The sequence below is a fragment of the Globicephala melas genome, chromosome 19 (assembly GCF_963455315.2).
Source record: "Globicephala melas chromosome 19, mGloMel1.2, whole genome shotgun sequence".
Lineage (NCBI taxonomy): Eukaryota > Metazoa > Chordata > Mammalia > Artiodactyla > Delphinidae > Globicephala > Globicephala melas.
This window is the reverse complement of record NC_083332.1, coordinates 32,048,318-32,071,512: the sequence shown is the minus strand read 5'-3', so window position 1 is coordinate 32,071,512 and position 23,195 is coordinate 32,048,318. Positions and strand designations below refer to the sequence as shown.

Genomic DNA, 23,195 nt, shown 5'->3' with positions numbered 1-23,195 from the left:
CATGGAGTATACATTCCACTGAGGAAGACAGACAACAAGTAAACAAATCAACCAATTACATATTACAATAGGTACTAAGAGAAAGCTAAACAAGCTGTTAAAATGGAAAATAACATAAAGGGAATTCCTGGCGGTCCAGTGGTTAGGACTCCGCGGTACCACTGCCAGGGCTGCGTTCGATCCCTGGTCAGGGAGCTAAGATCCCACAAGCCTTGTAGCGCGGCCAAAAACAAAAAGTAGGAATAAAAAAAGTAATAATAACATGAAGGCAAACCCAAGGAGATGACATTTAAGCTGGTTAGTGAAGCCTCTCCAGCACATAAAGCAAGGTTCCATCTCTTTGTTTTGGCAGGGTTCAAGGTAAGATAAGATGTGTCTGTGTGTGTCCGTGTATGGGTATGTACAGTTTAGCTGAAGCCAAGCTGTAGTTTTTAAATTATTTTAGTGTACCTTCCTCCCTTTAGAGCCTAACTTTAGTTTCTTAATTTTGTATTTGACATCTCATTTTGCTCTCTATAGAATCTAAACCAGAAATATTGCATTTTTTGTTTTTAGCCCTTTCTCTGGCACTTAGAAGGGTTTTTTTTTCTTTTTTTCTCAGAATTCTCATATATTCAGTGGAGGTAATGGTATGCATTTGTAAAGTATATAGATAATTATCCTTAGATATGAGACATTATATAAGGATAACACTTAATATTACTACAATCTTGTAGCCTCCATCCTTTCTGTAAGTCTTGTGGGTGTAAAATGTGTGTCAAATATCACTTCTAATTCCTTCTTTTCTAAGTATATTCATTTTAGGACAATATCTTTCATCATCATTCTTCTTGTTTAATGAGTGATACAGTCATTGTATAATTTGGTTGTCTCGGTTTTCAATTGAGACAAGCCTTTCCCATGTATTCTTTTTCTCTTCCCTTAGAAATGTAGAAGCTTAAGGAGCTCTATCTAGATTAAAAATAGTAATAATAAAAGAGCAAACATTTACTCAGTGCTTAATGTGTTCCAGGCACCATTTACATGTATCATCTCATCCAATCCTCACAAGAGCCCAGTGAACCATTACTATTCTACAGATAGGGAAACTGAGATCAGAGAGGTTAAGTAATGTGTACAAAGTCACACAGCTAATTAATAGGAAAGCAGAAATTTGAACCCAGAACGGATGCCCTTAAACCACTTAATCTTAATTTATCTATTTTATGCATCATATAAAATATCCATCTTTCTATTTCCTGATCAGAATTTATTGCTATGGAAAAACAGGGACTTAGTAAAGAAATGAAATGTTGAATACTTTTAGCAAATTATTTTAAAATATTGTCATGTTTACCTGTAAACATTTGGAAAGGATTTTAATCGTGCATATTTTTCAAGGCATGACATCCCAGAGACTTAGGTTTTTACCTAACAGTGTTATCTAAGAAACAAGTTTCTTGTTTTGTTTCTGATTTGGGATGGATAGATTTTGAAAATGGTTAAAATGGTCGTTTACAAGCATTCGTGGTTTAAGCTATGCTGCCAAGACATATCAAAAGAGTACTTAACTGTAAATTCCTGTCATTTGGTCAGTCCAAGTGTGTTTGGCCTCAACACAAGCCACTAATTCAAATCAGTTCCATCAGAACCCTCCAATTATATGTCTAAAAGTAAAATAAAACTTGGATGCTATGATTGTAAGTTGAAAGATTGCTGAACTAATACAAACATTTCGTATAGCTATTGGGTAGAGCTACAACATTTAGCTAACATAATTAAGAATATATAGAACACAGTTGGTTAAATTGCTTAGTAGAAACTCCAAAGTTGTGCATTTCTATAGAAAATGTTGCATTTCTGTTGAAAAAGCTGCCCTAACCTCCCTGGTCTTTATTCACTTGATCCTTTTAGCCTTAAAAGTAGACATGTCAAAATATGATCAGATAATATATAATAGAGTGAACATCTGGTTCTTCTCTTCGCCTAGTAATTTTCTCAGATTCTAGTGATAAATGATAATCAGTGCTTAGAAAAGTGAATTAGTGTTCATGTGAAGTCTGGGTGTGCTATAATAATTCTAATCGTTCATATAATAACTTATATAATTTTCTTTTTATTGGAATAATTGGAAACTGAGATTTCACAGTTTGTGATAAAAACCCATTCAGGAGTTTTGTTTCATTTGTGATTTTTTTTTCTCACTTTGTAGCGATGTTCTGTGTTCTTTCCCTTCTCAGCGTTCGCTTCACTGTGGTCAGTGACCCTCCAGAGGATGAGCAGGATCTGGAGTGTGAGGACATCGGCATTGCTAACGTTGACCTCGCCGACATGTTTCGGGAAGGGAGAGACATCATCGAGCAAAGTATTGATGGTATGGGTGGAAGTATTGCTCAATCTGTACAACCAGCAATTGCTGAAATCCAAATTCTTTATTAAAACCTTCTTTTTGCTGGCTGCAAGGACGTTGAGTCACACACTAGTTGAATCCTTTGCGACTCAAGCTGATGTTTTGTTGAGGCTGGAATTTCTCCCTACATCCCCCCCTTACCCTCCTTCTCTGCCTTCCTCTGAATCAACAGAAATTTAAAAATAATTAATTGTGTTTCTCAAGGAATTATTCATTTTGTTAGTATTGTGGGGCGGGGGTTGTGGGGGACAAAAATGTGGCCATTGGATTTTTTTTAATGTTGTTTCTAGAAGCCTCATGCTGTCAACCCTTATTTCAGCTAAGGCATGTTATTCTGAGTGATCATTACAGTGTGTTCTGCAAGGCTTCTCTTTACTTCAGTGTTACAGTCCGGTGATATAGTCACTGCAAATAACTGAGTAGTTTTGGTCACTTGCTTGATCAGGATTCAGGGAGGAGTTAGGGATTCCTGACAAAAAGTGCTCTTCTAGATTTTCACCTCACCAGGTGTGAGTCCCAACAATGCCTAATTTCTACCCCTTATCCTTATATAACATATTTAGAACATGCTGAAGGTACTGTACTTTACGAAATCAAGACTTTTAAAAATAATAATCAGGGATGGCCTGGGCTGTACAATAAATGAAGAAACGAGGCTGAGTCCTAATCTCATTTCTTAAGTCAGCAGAGCCATCCATCACTGGAAAAATGTACACGGTTTGTTTACTCATTTATTCATGCATTAAATGAGCACTTAACTGAGCACCTCTTAAGTGCCAGGCACTCTGCTTACACCGTAGTTCAGCTGTGGTTCACATGTCAAGCTGCTTGTCCTGGATGTGTGTCAAGTGCTCAAAAGTCAGGATCAAGCCAAATAATTAACCAAATTAGACCAAGTAACCAAATTAGAAACCTATTCTGGGAAATTTTGTAAACTATACATATCACACACATATCACAACTTTGGCAGGCACAGAAGAAAAAGATGAGAGGATTAAAATACGAACCTAAATCCTATTAAAAACACCCAGAACCAAGAGAGTCTGACAGAAATGTTCAAAATTATCTGTGCTTTAGATTCTTTATCTTTTCTACAGTCAGTGCTGTTTCAAAAGCCATCTTCTCGTTCTGCAAGACCACAAATGATCATATTGGTCTGATAGAGACAGCTATTGTGGCCTTGTTCTGGGAAAGAGTCAGAAAATTAAACGCTGGTAAGGTTAGGTTTTTAATGCGTTGCTCTGTGCCAGACATAGAAGTGAGGCGTTCCAAAGAAGAGGTGAAGGCTCGGCAGTGCGCTGGGGACCATTTGTTCCCCTGCAATCTCCCTGCCTGCTCATTTCTCCACCTAAGTCTTTGTATACTAAGTTTTATTTGAAAGTTTCCTTACAAATTTTCTTGGAATTAAACACACACACATATTAAAAGTTCAAGGAAAACCACGAGGAAAATACATAGGAAACTATATAGACTCATAAGTGCTGTCAAGACTTACAAAGTCCAAAATTCTGGCCTGGAGTCACTAGTAGGTTATCGCTGTTCACAGAGGGTTGGGGTCTGAATCAGCATCCCATTTGGCCCCCACCACTGAGCTCAGAGAATTATCAAACGGTCTGCCTTTGATACACCACTAAAGCTGTGCCTCCTTCCCAGAAAAGCCCACAGACGCTCAAAATTTTGCATCTACTTTCTTGCAACATCAGTTCATAGACCCTCAAAGCCAATCCGTAGACCTTAAGATTCTGGGTCTGCCATTTTAACTTTTTCTGATTTCACGTATAATCTATTTTAAATGGAATGTTTTCCTTAGAAAGATAAATAACCATTCCAGGGGACTTCCCTGGCGGTCCAGTGGTTAATACTTCACCTTCTAATGCAGAGGGTGCAGGTTCAATCCCTGGTCGGGGAGCTAAGATCCCACATGCCTTGTGGCCAAAAAACCAAAACAAAACGGAAGCAATATTGTAACAAATTCAATAAAGACTTTAAAAATGGTCCACATCAAAAAAAAATCTTTAAAAATATATAAATAACCATTTCAAATAATGATCATGTAATTTCTTTACAGTAAGTTGCCATTCTGATATTTGTTAACACGGTATGTTAGAACAAATTCTTCGTTGTCATATCTTGATCCCTTTTAGACTTTTATTTCCTACTAAGAAATTCTGATTCTGTGGGAATCATTATCCTATAGCCTTTCCACTGGGTAAACTTCAGGATTAGATCATTAGTTTTAACTCTACAAGCAATATGTATACATACATACAGTACATCTGAAATGTGTATACACACTCATACACACATGACAAGCTTTGATTTTTAGATTTCTGAGATACCAGTGAACTTTGGACTTCTGTAGAGCTGTTTTCATCTTTTCAACTACTGTTTCAGCTAGGCTCTCTGAAGAAAAATCTGTTGAATGATATTAACACTTTTCTGCTATCTTCTCCCTAGTTTTGGATGCTCGAGCAGATGGTGGAGGTATTGGCAAGCTCAGGGTAACTGTCGAAGCACTCCATGCCCTACGGTCTGTCTACGAGCAATACAGAGATGACTTGGAGGCTTGAAAGAAACTACCCCAGAGGCATCTCCTACTCCTGAGTAAATGCTCACATGAAAGCACTTAGATGAGATTTTCGTAATTACTCTGGTGTATGTAATCTATAATTCATGAGAAGCTGGGAGGGAGGAGGCCTGGGTTTGAAGTGTTCAAGTTTTGTATACTTTTTCCATTTGTTTATTTTTCTATTCCCTCCTTCCCATGACTGCCACCCCCTCAGGACTTAAGTTCTCCACAGTGGGCAACACCTTCTCAATAATTTATACCTACATGATAACATGAGAAAGTCTATTTGCATTTTCAACATTTTCTTATGAAGAACTGAAATGCAATTCCCATTTTTATTTTTAATAAGCAAAAAGCATAAATCTTAGAAAACCTATGAAAAAGAAATACTTTTACGTTATCCCTAATTGTCCCACTAAATGGAATGTGTATGATTAGCCTCATTAAGAGTTTTGCACTGTGAAGATTTTATTAGAAGCAATATATGAAAATTACTTGGATTAATGTGTTAATCTTCCTCTTTAAAATGCTAATATCCATTTTATGCACATTAAAGCTCAGTATGCATTTTCTTTGATGCATGCCATTTCTATCAATTAAATATAAAGAATGAGACTTGGCACCAACTTATTAAATTACTGCAAGTTTTTTGTTTTTCTTTCTTAAAAATTACAGTTCTTCTTATTTGTATTGTTTTCATGTATTTGTAATGGTAATATGGGATCCAGGAATGTGTGTATGTAAAGAAGAGACAGATACATGAAATTTACACTTTGAAAACTTAGCTTATGACATAGAAAGAAAATATTAAAAATATGCCTGAAATTCTGATATGCTTAGTTAGACCTGAAAGGAGTATCTTTTTATCATTTTTTAAATTTACATCAAGCTTGTACAATGCGAGGGTGTATCTGGATAACCAGATCATCGAAAAGCAGCTCAGAAAGTTAATTTTCTAGCTTTTACTCAATCTCACTGAAGGATTTAATTGATATTTTTAATGGAGCTGTGAATCAATGCTGCAAAGGAATTGTCTCTAGAGGTCTAGGATATAATGCATTTCATTTTTTAATTTACTTTTTTATTTGTCATTTTCTTCAAAGGATTTTTATAGGCTGTGGGTTTTCACTGTTTGCAAACAGGCTATGTTCCTTCTTAAGCATATGTAAAGTATTCAGGGAGATAAGTAATTTATTAAAATCTACCTAATTTGCCGTGATATATTAAATCTCTGCTTCAGTGATCACAGACCATTTCATTTAGAGAATTAGGCATTCCCTCTTTGTGTGATTAAAGCTCTGGAAAATGAGTTCTTTGCTCCTATTTGTGAACATTCAAAGCCTGCTAATGGCAAGAAGATGGAATAGATTATGAGACAATTCATTACAGTTCAACAGAAAAAAAAAAAAGCAGCTATAATGCAAAAATGCAAGTATGAATATCTGCATATAGTTTGAACCATCTGTGCTCTAATGGCTTCAATAATGACTCTCGTCTTTAGGAGGCTTTGAAATGACATCCGTACAATATTAATTTGTTGATGTACATTGTGGAACCAGTAGAGTATGATCTGACCACAGAAATCTATAAATTCTGTCTCTACCATTGGGCCTCCCTGTCTGGGGCCTGCCATCTCCAAGAAGAATCTTGCTCTCATCAAACTCTGCAAATCTTCATAACAACTCATTCCTCTGGAACCTTCTAGAGACCACAAACATCTGCAGACTAAACCTCTCCAATCCTAATAAACAGCCACATGTTTGTTGTCACTTCAGCTGGCTCTGAGCTCATCTTTTTGGCCTCTCTTTCTAGCTTTCTTTGGCTTTAAGCAGTTACAGTGTCATTAAGGCCCGTAATATTCCCTGCAGTAATTTAAAACAGCCGGATTATACCCTGGGATTAACTGAGTGGTTTTTGAGACATTTATTGTGGTATTCTCCCAGGAGGTTTGTATTATTGTTTTAAAACATTACATCCCAAACTAAATACCCTTTCAGCAGGGAGAAGACCAGATTGTGCTGACTTCTTATGATCTTTAAGTGGAAAGGGGAAGTTTTTATTATAAATCTTCTGAGATCTAGTCAACTGTATAGCATGTATACCTCAGCTAACGTTAGAGAATTAGCCACGTTTCTGTCACTTTCATGTGTACCGTAACAGATTATTTAAGATTCCTTTTCTAGTTTTAGAATACTCGGCCTCAAACTACATGAATTTTCACAAAACTCATTTTCATAAGTAGTTGAATAGCTGCTGACACGTTTTGAAGTGGATAAGTGGTCTTGGATGCTTCAAATGGTTTTCATAATCTGCCCGAGAATAGTTTTTTGTTTTGTGTTGTGTTGACCAGAGTTCGCTGAAAAGTTCCCCACCTTTTAGGATCAAGAGCAATGGTTTTCTCTTGGTGAGCTAAGCCTGATCCATTAAGTATGGCTTGGCGCTGGGCAGGGGGCCTGGCCAGACAAATACACCAGCTTAAGGTAAGGCTTGTATGAACTTACAGCTCTTGGTGTAAACGTACACAGTACACTCAGCACTTTTGGGGGCTGAAATGCTTTTAGTTTGGAAATATAAATAGAGATGTGATGTGGTATGTGGGAGAGTGTATTTTACATGTTTTTTTGCCTACTGTAGTAGAAATGTCAAATTCCTAGCCACTGTCATGAGAAGCAGTTGACAAAAATAAGTTTTATGGTTTACAGTGTGGTTTACGTAGAGAACATTTCTCTTCACTCTCAGTTTCAACATGTTTTCTAAATTATCATGGTTTATTGCCGTTTAACTTAAATTAGTTTTTTTAAGAATAAATAGAGAATATATTTAATCAAATAAAGAACAGCCACGTTGAAATTCTGCTGTTCCTGCCATTCAGTCGTTACCACAAAACACAAATAATTTCTGTGTATTATGAAGTGTGGGCTGAGAGCGTTCATGTGATTGGGGAGGTTCTGCGTGCACCCATGCTCCCACAACAAAACATAAGTTGTTTTAGTAATCTGACATCAAGAGCTGTGACAATGAAAACCACTTCTTACACATGTTCTAACAAGAATCCGATTAACATTCCGGTGGATATGGAAAATAACTTTTTTTTAGTCAAACTGGCACTATTGCTGAATTTAGAATGATTTCCTTATGCTCTAGATAGCAAAATGTGAATCACGTCTGTGAACAAATACGAGAATAAAATGTCATTTTTGGGGTAGTACAAAACAACCAAGGGAGAGCTTTGGGGATATAAAATTATTGAGTGATTGACAATACCAGGGTGATCATTCATCCCCAACTATGAGAGTACATTTTAATAAGTCACTCATGCCTGAAGGCCTCTGACTACCTTAACAAAGAAAAACTAAATCCATGATTTATTATAGTTTGGGCAACATGCCTAATTAGATCCATGAATGGGAGCAAATGCAGCTTTATATCCCCTTTGTTCAGAACAAAAACAACCTGCCGGTCAACCAGAAAGCTAAGAAGTATCAAAGCTATGGAAACAAGTGTTTTAAAAACCGAAAATACAGAATTAGAAAACATCTCCTCATCCTAATCTCTTTTATCTTGCAAGATAGAATCTTCACTTCCATTTCAATATAAAGTACCACCAGTGGACTGCACCTTACAGTCTGACCTGCTGGGAAATTGGGCCCGTGTTCCTGATGCCATTACACCTTTTGTTCTTGCCCTTTCGTTTTCCATATACCATTGACTAATATGTTTAAACCTTGTTTCTCCTTCAGTTTTTCTGAAGTAAAATCTGGGTCCCTCAGACTTAGAACATGACCTCTTTTCAATGGTAGATACCTTTGGACTTTTCCTCTGCTTTTTGCCCTCTCTCACTCTTTATTGAGATTCACCTTTCTCAGCCCCGTAACAGCATCACCTCTCTGTTCATTGAACATCATCAGTTTTCTTTTTAAATCAAATGTACATCTTGATCTTTATATTTCTGTCATCTATTCTCTTCACACCTATATTCAGCTGCAACATCTCCTCCCGCCTGTCTATCCCCCTACTCATTTTTAGTTATTAGTAAAGCACATTTTTTCCTTCTTTTCTTGGTGCTATAACCACTTCTTTAGATACCAGCATCTATGACAATTTCCCAAATTTGGAAGGTCATCTATGACCTTCCCAAAATGTTCCTTTGTGTTAAGACTTCTCTTAATTTAACATGACAGGGGCACTCTTAGTCAGCCATCATGACACTAAGGAAACAAACAGCAAACTAATTTTTGTGTCTTTGCTTCTTTTGTACCTTTTTACAGTGAAGTAACAGAGGCTGAAACTCAGAAAGCTCTCAGCGATCACTGGTAAGGAGCTGAAGCATAAGCGGTTTTTAAGAAATTTTAAGGAAATGTATCACTTTAAAATCAAGCTGTATTTTCTGTAAATGTGTTTTGTCGCAGTTTACACGGCCTCATTAACAATAGGGAAAATAAGAGAAATTTTGGAAGAAGACTTAAGAGACTACAATACAACCTAGAGGTTGGGGAGACTTTTCTAACCAAGAGAGGGAAGACAAGCTATAAAACAAGACATAGATGTATTAAATATGTAAACATTAAGGTAGGGTGACAGTTTTAATATCCGACAAAATCGAATCCAAGGTGGAAAACAAGGGACAAAGAAAGATTTTATACTCGTAAAGGGAGCAAGTGGTCAAAGATGTAGTGAACTTGAGTAAATGTATCTCACAGTATTGCCTCAAAATTCATGAAGCAACAACTGACAGAACTATAGTGACTACATGTTTTTTAAGATAATTCTCAGAGAGTGAGAGATCAAAAGATAAGAAAAAGTCTAGAAGATTTGCTTCGTATGATCACTAAATTCAAATGGATATAGAACGCATGCAGGACATTCAAAGAAAAATTAACCGTGTACGCAGCCACAAAGGAAGTCTCAATTTGCAAAGAATCAAAACCTTATAATTTGTTTCTCTGAGCAAAATGCAGTGAAATTAGAAATCAGTAGTAAAAGGCTAGCTAAAAAATAATTTTATCTAAATGTTAAAAATATGTGTTATCGGGCTTCCCTGGTGGCTCAGTGGTTGAGAGTCCGCCTGCCGATGCAGGAGACACGAGTTCGTGCCCCGGTCCGGGAAGATCCCACATGCCGCAGAGCGGCTGGGCTCGTGAGCCATGGCCGCTGAGCCTGCGCGTCCAGATCCTGTGCTCTGCAACGGGAGAGTCCACAACAGTGAGAGGCCCGCGTACCGCAAAAATAAAAAAAAATGAGTTATCGTTGTTTGGGGTTCTAATAGGACAAGGGATAACCCACTCTTACATCATAACCAGAAGACAGAAAATCCTACAAACTTCACTTTATGTGTAAGTGGGGAACATAATTAAACATCAGCTTAGAAGCCCATGCCAGAGGGCGAGAAAGGCAAGGGTTAAGCATAAGAGAGGAGCCTGTGACAAGATTTTAGTGGTGGCAGAACACAGGTAATATATCACCTAAGTTTCTCCCAGGAGACGGTCCACCCTGAGTGAGGAAATGCTGAGGATGGGTCTGTGGCCTGGTGGATCAGAGTACTGGCTACTGGGGAAGTGAATGGAAGGGGCTTGGAAATGCAGAGGACCAGAGGTAGCAGTCTTGGAAAGACACCTCTTCTGGAAGAGAAGGAGGCACTTTGGAAGGGGGAAGTCTCCCTTGGAGGCATAGTAGTAAAATAAAGAAGGAACCAGCTGAAACTGTGGGCCCCAGGGAAAGAAGATAGTATCATTAAATGGTGTCAATATTAATAGAAGGTCATTTATTTTAAAAACTGCACTTCACTGTAACAACAGAAGAGGACAGTCTTGAGCTAAGAAATCTTATAAGCCACCCAAACCCCTCCCCCACCCATATGATTATCTGCCCTGGCTGGTCCAGGAACATCCAAAACAACTTTTAATTAAAAATAGAATCCTGCATCCATATTCCATAAGAGAACAAAAATGAGAAAACTTTTCAGCAGGATGGAGCTGTACGCCAGTAATTGTAAATTTGACAGTTTGGATCACCCTTCTTGTTAAGAACAACTTGGAAAGCTCATTTTACTTAGGCTGTAAGAAATTACAGGAACAAGGGGACTTCCCTGGTAGCACAGTGGATAAGACTCTGCGCTGCCCATGCCAAGGGCCCCGGTTAAATCCCTGGTCCGAGAACTAGATCCCACATGCATGCCACAACTAAGAGTTCACATGCCACAGCTAAGGAGCCCACCTGCCGCAACTAAGACCCGGTGCAACCAAATAAATACATAAATAAATAAATACAATTACAGGAACAAAATCTGGGAAGGTGAGCCAGTCAGGAAGGCTGATTTTCTCCTAGATGCAACTGCAATCTAAAAGCATGGGTACAGATACACCAAAAATACATCTACGCATGGAACAACTCCTACAGAGCATCTACTGAACGCTGGCAGAAGACCTCAGACCTCCCAAAAGGCAAGAAACCCCCACGTACCTGGGTAGGGCAAAAGAAAAAACTAAACAGAGACAAAAGGATAGGGACGGGTCCTGCACCAGCGGGAGAGAGCTGTGAAGGAGGAAAAGTGTCCACACACTAGGAAGCCCCTTCGCGGGTGGAGGCTTCGGGAGGCGGAGTGGGGGAGCTTGGGAGCCGCGGAGGAGAGCGCAGCAACAGGGGTGCGGAGGACAAAGCGGACAGATTCCAGCGCAGAGGATCGGGCCGACCGGAACTCGCCAGCCGAGAGGCTTGTCTGCTCGCCCGCCGGGGCGGGCGGGACTGGGAGCTGAGGCTCCGGCTTTTGTTGGAGCGCCGGGAGAGGACTGAGGTTGGCGGCGTGAACACAGCCTGCAGGGCGTTAGTGCGCCGCGGCTGGCCGGGAGAGAGTCCGGGGAGAAGTCTGGAACTGCCGAAGAGGCAAGAGACTTTTACGTCCCTCTTTGTTTCCTGGTGCACGAGGAGAGGGGATTAAGAACGCTGCTTGGGAGAGCTCCGGGGACGGGCGCGAGCCGCGGCTGAGGGTGCGGAGCCCAGAGACAGACATGAGACGCTAGGGCCGCTGCTGCCGCCACCGGGAGGCCTGTGTGCGAACACAGGTCACTGGCCACACGCCCTTCCGGGGAGCCTGTGCAGCCCGCCACTGCCAGGGTCCCGGGATCCAGGGACAGCTCCCCCGGGAGAACGCACAGGCGCGCCTCAGGCTGCAACTTCTCGCCGGCCTCTGCCGCCGCAGGCCCGCCCCACACTCCGTGCCCCTCACTACCCCCGGGCCTGAGTGACCCAGAGCCTCCGAATCAGCGGCTCCTTTAACCCCGTCCTGTCTGAGCAAAGAACAGACGCCCTCCGGCGACCTACACGCACAGGCGGGGCTAAATCCAAAGCTGAGCCCCTGGGAGCTGTGAGAACAAAGAAGAGAAAGGGAAATCTCTCCCAGCAGCATCAGAAGCAGCGGATTAAATCTCCACAATCAACTTGATGTACCCTGCATCTGTGGAATACCTGAATAGACAACCAATCATCCCAAATTAAGGAGCCCTGTGGATGAAAGGCTCTTGGTGCTGCAGCCAGGAGTCAGTGCTGTGCCTCTGAGGTGGGAGAGCCAACTTCAGGACACTGATCCACAAGAGACCTCCCAGCTGCACATAATATCAAACAGCAAAAATTTCCGAGAGATCTCCATCTCAACGCCAGCACCCAGCTTCACTCAACGACCAGCAAGCTACAGTGCTGGACATCCTATGCCAAACAACTAGCAAGACAGGAACACAACCCCACCCATTAGCAGAGAGGCGGCCCAAAATCATAATAAGTCTACAGACACCCCAAAACACACCACCAGACGTGGACCTGCCCACCAGAAAGACAAGATCTAGCCTCATCCACCAGAACACAGGCACTAGTACCCTCCACCAGGAAGCCTACACAACCCACTGAACCAACCTTAGCCACTGGGGACAGATACAAAAAACAACAGGAACTACGAACCTTCAGCCTGCAAAAAAGGAGACCCCAAACACAGTAGGATAAGCAAAATGAAAAGACAGAAAAACACACCGCAGATGAAGGAGCAAGATAAAAACCCATCAGACCTAACAAATGAAGAGGAAATAGGCAGTCTACCTGAAAAAGAATTCAAAATAATGATAGTAAGGTTGATCCGAAATCTTGGAGATAGAATGGACAATAGAATGGACAAAATGCAAGAATCAGTTAACAAGGACCTAGAAGAACTAAAGATGAAACAAGCAACGATGAACAACACAATAAATGAAATTAAAAGTACTCTAGATGGGATCAATAGCAGAATAACTGAGGCAGAAGAACGGATAAGTGACCTGGAAGATAAAATAGTGGAAATAACTACTGCAGAGCAGAATAAAGAAAAAAGAATGAAAAGAACTGAGGACAGTCTCAGAGACCTCTGGGACAACATTAAACGTACCAACATTCGAATTATAGGGGTTCCAGAAGAAGAAGAGAAAAAGAAAGGGACTGAGAAAATATTTGAAGAGATTATAGTTGAAAACTTCCCTAATATGGGAAAGGAAATAGTTAATCAAGTCCAGGAAGCACAGAGAGTCCCATACAGGATAAATCCAAGGAGAAATACGCCAAGACACATATTAATCAAACTGTCAAAAACTAAATACAAAGAAAACATATTAAAAGCAGCAAGGGAAAAACAACAAATAACACACAAGGGAATCCCCATAAGGTTAACAGCTGATCTTTCGGCAGAAACTCTGCAAGCCAGAAGGGAGTGGCAGGACATATTGAAAGTGTTGAAGGAGAAAAACCTGCAACCAAGATTACTCTACCCAGCAAGGATCTCATTCAGATTTGATGGAGAAATTAAAACCTTTAGAGACAAGCAAAAGCTGAGAGAGTTCAGCACCACCAAACCAGCTCTACAACAACTGCTAAAGGAACTTCTCTAGGCAAGAAACACAAAAGAAGGAAAAGACCTACAATAACAAACCCAAAACAATTAAGAAAATGGGAATGGGAACACACATATCGATAATTACCTTAAATGTAAATGGACTAAATGCTCCCACCAAAAGACACAGATTGGCTGAATGGATACAAAAACAAGACCCATATATTTGCTGTCTGCAAGAGACCCGTATGCTAACACATATATATGGAATTTAAGAAAAAAAAAAATGTCATGAAAAACCTAGGGGTGAAACAGGAATAAAGACACAGACTTACTAGAGAATGGACTTGAGGCTATGGGGAGGGGGAAGGGTAAACGGTGACAAAGCAATAAAGAGGCATGGACATGTATACACTACCAAACGTAAGGTAGATAGCTAGTGGGAAGCAGCCGCATAGCACAGGGAGATCAGCTCGGTGCTGTGTGACCGCCTGGAGGGGTGGGATAGGGAGGGTGGGAGGGAGGGTGACGCAAGCGGGAAGAGATATGGGAACATATGTATATATATAACTGATTCATTTTGTTGTGAAGCTGAAACTAACATACCATTGTAAAGCAATTATGCTCCAATAAAGATGTTTAAAAAAAATAATAATAATTCCACACAAAAAAAAAAAACAAAAAACAAAAAAAAAAATAAAAGCATGGGTAAAAGGCTAAGAAGCTGAATAGAGCTTCCAACAGACTCTCAGGGCTTTGAAGAATAAAAGTTGCAATTTAGGGTCCACTGAGGACTAGGAGCCCCAGTAAATCCCCCAGGCTCAAATTATTTCTACGTTTTTTATGTATAGTGCTTGATACATTTATAAAATTAACTAGGCACGTAAGGAGACAAGACCACATGACCGAAGACTAAGACTAAGCAGACAAGTGAAACACCCATAAGTAATTCAGATAATGGAATCATCATCCAGGAACTTCATCTATGAACTAAGAATTCATTAGGTCAGTATCCAACAGCAAATCAGACACGATTGAAGAGAGGAAACTCTAAAAAAAAAAAAATCAAGAAAATATCAATTTGGATGCATGGGAAGAAAAATGGAAAATACTGAAGAAAAAAACAGGGGGCAGTTCATAGACTTGGGATTGTGTGGAAAGTTATACAGGCATACCTTGGAGATACTTGCAAGTTTGATTCCAGACCACCACAATAAAGTGAATATCACAATAAAGTGAGTCACAAATTTTTTGATTCCCCAGTGCATATAAAAGTTATGTTTACGGTATACTGTAGTCTATTTAGTGTGCAATAGCATTATGTCTAAAAAATAAAAACATGTACATACCTTTTTAAAAAGACCTTATTACTAAAAAATGTTGACTATCATTTGAGCTTTCGGTGAGCCATAATCTTTTTGCAATAGTAACATCAAAGATCACAGATTAGAGATCATCGTAACAAATATAATAATAATGAAAAAGCTTGAAATATGAAAATTACCAAAATGTGACACAGACATGAAATGAGAAGATGTTGTTGGGAAAATGGCACCAGTAGACTTGCTCAATATAGGGTTGCCACAAACCTTCAATTTAAAAAAAAAAAAATCTGCAAAGCACAGTAAAAAAAACTAAGTAGGCCTGTACACATAATTGAAGTCCCATAGAGGAAAAAGAGAATTAGAATCAATATTCCAACAAATAATAGCTAAGAATTTTCCAGACTACACAGTTACAAGAATGAATTAATCCTGTATACTCAAGCTGGATAAACAAAGTTACTTGAAGCACATCATAGAAAAACTGTTGAAAACCAAAGACAAAATCTTAAAAGTCAGAGACAAAAGACAACACTAAGACTAAAGGTGACTTCTTAACTGAAAGAGTGGAAGCCATTAGAAAATAGTATGAAATATTTCTTGGGCCGTACTTCATGTTCTCCTTCCCCATCTTTTATTCACAACCAAGGAAGTTAACTCCCCAGGGGAACTGTTGGCCAGTAGCAGTCAGGAGCCAGTCAGGAGCCAATACTCCCCCTTTTCATCCTTCTGATGGAAAACCCTGAGGTGCATTCTATAGGGTTCCAGCAAGAATAAGCCCCATCAGTCATAGAAGTGAACAACCTGATAATACAACTTCGCATTGGCTTTTCCTTCTATTTTACTCCTCCCAGACCCTCTCTCCTCTCACTGGGATCATTTCCCAAATAAAGTACCTGCATGCAAGCCCCTGTTTCAGACCCTGCTTTGGGGGAACCCAGGCTAAGGGTAGATACCAGAAATGGCCCTAGAAAGTGGAACATCATGATGGGACTCTGAAACTGGGTCACTCGCTAATCAAATGGCAAAAAGGATGACATGATTTATGGTAAGTTGTGTTGTGATAAACCCTAGCATGTGATAGATTCTTAGTGATGGTGGATTAAGATGGTGGGGAAAAAAGTGAAGCATGGTGATCAGCTATTGATATTTACTTTCTGAATTTATGTTATATTTCAATTTTTTTAAGTTTAAGAAAAATGTTTCAGTAGATGCAAAACTCCAGAAGAAATAAAGAAAACCAGGCCTGATGCAAAAGAAAATGTAATACAGTATTCCAACATGAATTAAATATAATTCAAAAAGCAGTTGCAGATAGGAAAAAAAACAGATCGGGAATATAAAAATAAACTAGACAAACTGGAACTTATAAAATGGGAACTGATGTTAGGAAAGAAATTGAAGAAAAAAAATTAACCTTGAAATGACTAAATTATAATGTACCTAAGAGAAAATAAATATGACTGAAAATAGACTAAGGATGACAGTGGATAGAAATGAAAGGAGCCAAGAAAATGAAATTAAAGAAATAGGTAGAATCAGTGAGAAAATGATAGCTACAATATAGACAGGCAAACATAAGTAAGCTTTCCTGAAATAAAAGAAGACCTGAATCTACGTACTGAAAGGGTCCACCATGTGTGAAAATTGTTTCAAAACAGTCAACTCTGAAACATATCCTAACAAAACAAGGAGGCTTTAAAGTTAAAGAAAGAATATCCTCTGGTCCTCCAGGCAAAAAAAAAGTAACTTATAAAGAAAACAAAATCTGGTTGGCATTAGATTTTGCAAGAGCAAATCACAAAAGCAAGAGTAGTGAAATACTCATCAAATAACTCAAATGAAGTGTGAACCAAGGATTTTTTTAGTCCAACTCTGCTATCCTTCAAATATCAAGGCTATAGAAAACCAATTTTTATTATGGTGAAATTCACATAACATAAAATTATCTATTTTAAAGTGAACAATTCAGTGGCATTTAACACATTCACAGTGTTGTGCAACCACCACCTCTATAGAGTTTCAAAACGCTTCCATCAATATACAAACCCTGCATACGTTAAGCATTTACACCCTATTACCCTCTCCCCAGCCCTTGGCAATCCTTCATCTGCTTTCTGTTTCTATGGATTTACCTATTCTGGGTATTTCATGGAAATGGAATCATACAATATGTGACCTTTTGTGTCTGGCTTCTTTCACTTAGCATAGTGTTGTTGAGGTTCATCCACATTGTAACATGTATCAGTACTTCATTCCTTTTTCGAGGCTGAATAATATTCCATTGTGTTAATATAACCACTATTTGTTTGTCCATTTATCCATTGATGGACATTTGGGTTGTTTCTACCTTTTGGCTAAGTGAACATTGCTCCTATGAACATTTTGGTACAAACATTTGTTTGAGTACCTGCTGTCAACTCTTTGGGGTATAAATCTAGAAGTGCAATTGCTGGGTCATGTGACAATTCTACTTAATTTCTTGAGGAACTGACCAACTGCTTTTCATAACAACTGCACCATCCTACATTCCCACTAGCAACATTCAAGCATTCCAGTTTCTCCACATCCTTGCAACACTTGCAAAGATTTAAAATATTAAATTCTTAATAGTCATTCTTGTCAGGTGTGAGGTGGTACCTCATTATGGTTTTGATTTGTAGTTCCCTAGTGACTAATGATGTTGTACATCTTTTCATGTGCTTGTTTATAGAAAAAAACAATTTTAGACAAGAATTCAGGGAGTATTGTACTAATGAGTCCTTCCTGAGGAATCTACTGGAAGACCACTTTTGTCCAACTAAGAGATGAATGAGGAAACTGTTTAAAAGACTGGTGGTAAGCACTGACTGTATTTAACTATAGATCTTAGACCAATGAAAGGTGGGGACAAGATGGAAGAATAGTATGTAGCAAACAATTATATGTTCTGGCAAAGTAGATATAACACCTTTTTTTTAAGAGGGGAAAAGGGAAAAAGAAATGGGAAAGTAGAATAATTCGTTTTGGTTTCACATAGATTATAGGTGAGAGTCAAAGATATCACTTAAAGCAGACATATCAGATAGTTGAAGCCTAAATAAAGAAAACATGGGCATTATGTAAAGATATTAGTGGAAAGATACTAAAACAAGAACCACAAATCATTCTAATCACCAACATTTTTTTAAAACTAAAAAACAAAACAAAACCCAGAGAATGAAAAACACATAGTAAACACAGCATTAAAACAATAGGACAGAGATAAGATCAAGTATTTAAGTTGTAACAATAAATGTAAATGGTCTTAACTAACTTACGAGAAAAGATTTTCAGATTGTCCTTCAAGGCGAAATTCAACTCTATACTGTAAGAGACACTCCTTAAACAAAGTGTAATAAAATTAAAAGGGTAGGTAAAATTATAACCAGGCAAATGCACATAAAGAAATCAGAGATTGTGAACTTGTTATCTTGACAAGATGAAATTCATGGAGGGAATAGGGCTTAATGAGACAAAGAAGGACACTTTATATAACTAAAGGCCATAATTCACAGTGAAGATATAAAAGTTACTCATAACTATGTATCAAAGAACATAGCAGCAGCCTTCATACAGAATACAGAAGAGAAACATATGGAAATACATTTAGAAGAGACTTGTAAGATCCATTCTTAGTTCAAGACAAAGCAAATAGGCTAAATAAATAAATATATAGAAAATCTAAACAACATAATTCCAAGGTAGATCTTATAAACATATATTGAACTCTTCACCCTTATTAAAGAGAATATTTCTTCTTTTCAAATACACAAGAAACATGCATGAAAACTGACATGTGAGGTCACCAAGAAAACATCAGTAAGTTCTTTCAAATAAAAATAATGCAAACTAACAACATTATGTTATCACAATGCAATTAGACTGAAAATCAATAAAATCAAAAGGCACTAGGTCTTCTCCATCTGGAAAATTTTAAATTATCAAAAAAATTCTTTAGTCAAAAGGGAAATATAAATGGAAACTGAACAATTTCTCTTAAAAATAATGATTCTAAAAACACTATATGTCAGTCTTTGAGATACAATTAAAACAAAGGTAAAAAGAGAATGCAATTCTCTTTAAAATTTAATCTATTTAAAATAGATTAAATATTTATAAGAATCAAAGTGAAAGTGTAACAATAAATGAATTAAATATCTATCTCAAAAATTAGAAAAGGAACAAAAAGGAAATCTAGAAAGTAGAGAGAAGGAAACAGCAAGGATAAAAGCAGAAATACTTGAGTTTAAAACCAAATAGTAGAAATAAATAAATAAATAGATAAATAAAAAGATCTTTCTTTGAAAAAAAATCAACAAAACAGATCTAATTATTATAAAAGAGAGAAAGCACAAGTACAGATTAAACATGACAACTGGAGATTAACTACTGAATCAGTGGCTATTCTATTGATAAAATGTCAGGAATCTAAGTTGCACAATTCTATGCATATACATTTGAAAACCTAGATGAAGTGGATGATTTTCTAGAAAATACAGCTTAACAAAATTAACCCTAGTAGAGATAGAAAGCTTAAAAGATCAATTTCCATGGAAGAAATACAGTTATTAAAGAGTTAATCCAAAAAAGCACTAGACCCAGAAGATTTTACAGATGAATTCTCATAGGCCTTCAAAGACTAGATAATTTTAATGCTATTTAAACTGTTTTAGAGATGTAAAAAGAAAGAAAATTTCCATAATCTTTTAAAGAAGTGAATATATCACTGTTTTGCAAACCCAATAAACACTGCACACACATACTCAAAAGAAAACTAGAAAGTAATCCCACATGAATATTGAAGCAAAAATCCCAAGTAAAATGTTACCAAATAGAATTGACCACCACATTTAACTATATATAAAATACACCATGATCAAGAGGTGTTTATTCCAGAAATGCAGTGTGGCTCAGAATGTCTAGAAACAGACCCAAATACATACAAGAAGTTGGCACAGCAAAGGTGGCTTATTAAATTAATGGAGAGAAGTAGGCTATTCAGTAATGATGTTGGAAGCAATGAAAGGGCATCTAGTAAAAAGAAATGATTGGATCCCTACTCATACGTTAAAGCATAATAGATTCTACAAATATATACATGAAAAAATGAAACCATATATGAACTAGAAGTAAATAAATAATTATTTTTGCAATCTCCAGTGGGGATAGCCTCTATAAGTAGGACACAAAATCCAGGAGGTATGAAATGAAATAATAATAACTTTGCTACAGAAAAATAAAATTTTCTTCATAGCCAAAGAAAAAAAATCATAAAATCAAAAACAAATGAAAAACTTCGAAAAATATTTGCTAAAAATGGAGCAAATAGCTAATTTTCTTAATATATAAAGAGCTCCTAAAAACAGTAAGAAAAAGAACAACAATGTGTAGAAAAATGGGTAAAAATGTTATGAATAATTTACACAAAAGAAACTTCAACTGACTTAATGAAGTGAATATAACATTGTTGAATGTAATTATATTGATGATGGTATTAAACATGGAAAAGATACTCAACATGCTCATAATTAAAAAATGCAAATAAAAACCACAATGAGATATAATTTTTCAACTACCAGATTGACAAGATCAAAAATTTTATAGTGCTAGCAGGGCTATAGGGAACAGGCACATTCACATATTACTAGCAGGAGGGTAATTTCCCACAAACGCTGTGGTGATCAGTTTGGCAATTCTATCAAAATTTAACATACATGTCTTTTAATCCAGTAATTTCACTTTGAAGACATTATCCCAGAGATGTACTTGCAAATGTAAGAAATAATCTTGGACAACATTTTTATTTCATTATTTGTTTAAAAAGGAAAAATTGGAAATGCCCTAAATATCCAATTGGGAATTCATCCAATAAATTATGGATCTTATGGTCATGAAACTGAATATCATGCCACTATTTAAAAGATGACTTATATGGAATGCTCTCTAAGATATATTTTTGTTTGATTTTTGGCTTAAAACAACAGAAACTTACTTAGAGTTCTAGAGGCTAGAAGTCTGAAACCAAGGTGTTGGCAGGGCCATAGTCCCCATGAAGACTTCAGGGAAGAATCTGTTCCATGCCTGTCTCCTAGCTTCCGGTGGTTACTGGTAAGTCCTTGGCATTCCTTGGCTTGTAGACCCATCACTCCCGTCCGCTCCTGTCTTAACAGGGCATTCTCCTCTCTGTGTCTATGTGTTCCAAATACATTTTTAAGTGAAAACATAAGGTAAAGAACAGTTTATGCAATAAATTACGTAAAAACATATACGTTGCTTCCATGTCCTGGCTATTGTAAATAGAGCTGTAATGAACATTTTGGTACATGACTCTTTTTGAATTATGGTTTTCTCAGGGTATATGCCCAGTAGTGGGATTGCTGGGTCATATGGTAGTTCTATTTTTAGTTTTTTAAGGAATCTCCATACTGTTCTCCATAGTGACTGCATGGATAAAGAAGATGTGGCACATGTATACAATGGAATATTACTTAGCCATAAAAAGAAATGAAATGGAGTTATTTGTAGTGAGGTGGATGGACCTAGAGTCTGTCATACAGAGTGAAGTAAGTCGGAAAGAGAAAAACAAATAGCGTATGCTAACACATATATATGGAATGTAAAAAAAAAAAATTGGTCATGAAGAAACTAGGGGCAAGATGGGAATAAGTCATGAAGAACCTAGGGGCAAGATGGGAATAAAGACGCAGACCTACCAGAGAATGGACTTGAGGGGATGGGGACGGGGAAGGGTAAGCTGGGACAAAGTGAGAGAGTGGCATGGACATATACACATATACACTACCAAATGTAAAAATAGATAGCTAGTGGGAAGCAGCCACATAGCAAAGGGAGATCAGCTAGGTGCTTTGTGACCACCTAGAGGGGTGGGATAGGGAGAGTGGGAGGGAGGGAGATGCAAGAGGGAAGAGATATGGGGACATATGTATATGTATAACTGATTCACTTTGTTATAAAGCAGAAACTAACACACCGTTGTAAAGCAATTATACTCCAATAAAGATGTTAAAAAAAACACATATGTAGGGCTTCCCTGGTGGCGCAGTGGTTGGGAGTCCGCCTGCCGATGCAGGGAACACGGGTTCGTGCCCCAGTCCGGGAGGATCCCGCGTGCCGCGGAGCGGCTGGGCCGGTGAGCCGTGGCCGCTGGGCCTGCGCGTCCGGAGCCTGTGCTCCGCAACGGGAGAGGCCACAGCAGTGAGAGGCCCGTGTACCGCAAAACAAAAACAAACAAACAAACAAACAAACACATATGTAAATGTGCTTGAATATAAATAAAATATCTTTTGAACTATAAGAAGTTGATAAGTGGTAGCTTCTGGGAAACGGAATTGGCAGCTAGGGGAAGAGGTAGGAAAAAACCTTACTTTTTACTTTGCTTCCATTTGTGTATTACTTACAGCTATATTGAGATATATTTCACATACCATAAAGTTCATCCATTTAAAGTATACAGTTAAGTGATTTTTATTTTTTTTTTTTTTTTTTTTGGCTACGTCGAGTCTTGGTTGCGGCACGGGATCTTCATTGCAGCATGCAGGCTCTCCGTTGCGGCACGCGGGCTTCTCTCTAGTTGTGGCTCATGGGCTCCAGAGTGCGTGGGCTCCATAGTTTGCGACACGCGGGCTCTCTAGTTGAGGCGCGCGGGCTCAGTAGCCCCGCGGCGTATGGGATCTTAGTTCCCCCACCAGGGATTGAACCCATGTCCCCTGCCTTGGAAGGCGGATTCTTAACCACTGGACCACCAGGGAAGTCCCTCAGTGACTTTTTTTTTTTTTTGCGATACGCGGGCCTCTCACTGTTGTGGCCTCTCCCGTTGCGGAGCACAGGCTCAGGACTCGCAGGCTCAGAGGCCATGGCTCACGGGCCCAGCCGCTCCGCGGCATGTGGGATCTTCCCTTACCGGGACACGAACTCGCGTCCCCTGCATCAGCAGGCGGACTCTCAACCACTGCGCCATCAGGGAAGCCCCCTAAGTGATTTTTAACATATTCCAGAGTTCTGCAATGATCACCAAAATCAAATTTTAGAACA

At 38.4% G+C, this 23,195-nt stretch overlaps 1 protein-coding gene across 3 annotated transcripts in view; it reads left to right on the top strand.

The window, feature by feature from the left end:
• RPGRIP1L (RPGRIP1 like) overlaps nucleotides 1-7,715 on the top strand; it is a 99,399-nt gene extending 91,684 nt beyond the window's left edge. For all 3 annotated transcript variants that reach the window (XM_030832946.2, XM_030832945.2, XM_060289329.1), the window contains 2 exons: nucleotides 2,220-2,353; nucleotides 4,847-7,715. In XM_030832946.2, coding sequence (XP_030688806.2) covers nucleotides 2,220-2,353; nucleotides 4,847-4,894 — 182 coding nt within the window. In that variant the 3' untranslated portion in view covers nucleotides 4,895-7,715. The remainder of the gene's footprint in view (nucleotides 1-2,219; nucleotides 2,354-4,846) is intronic.
• Nucleotides 7,716-23,195: the final 15,480 nt, after the last annotated feature.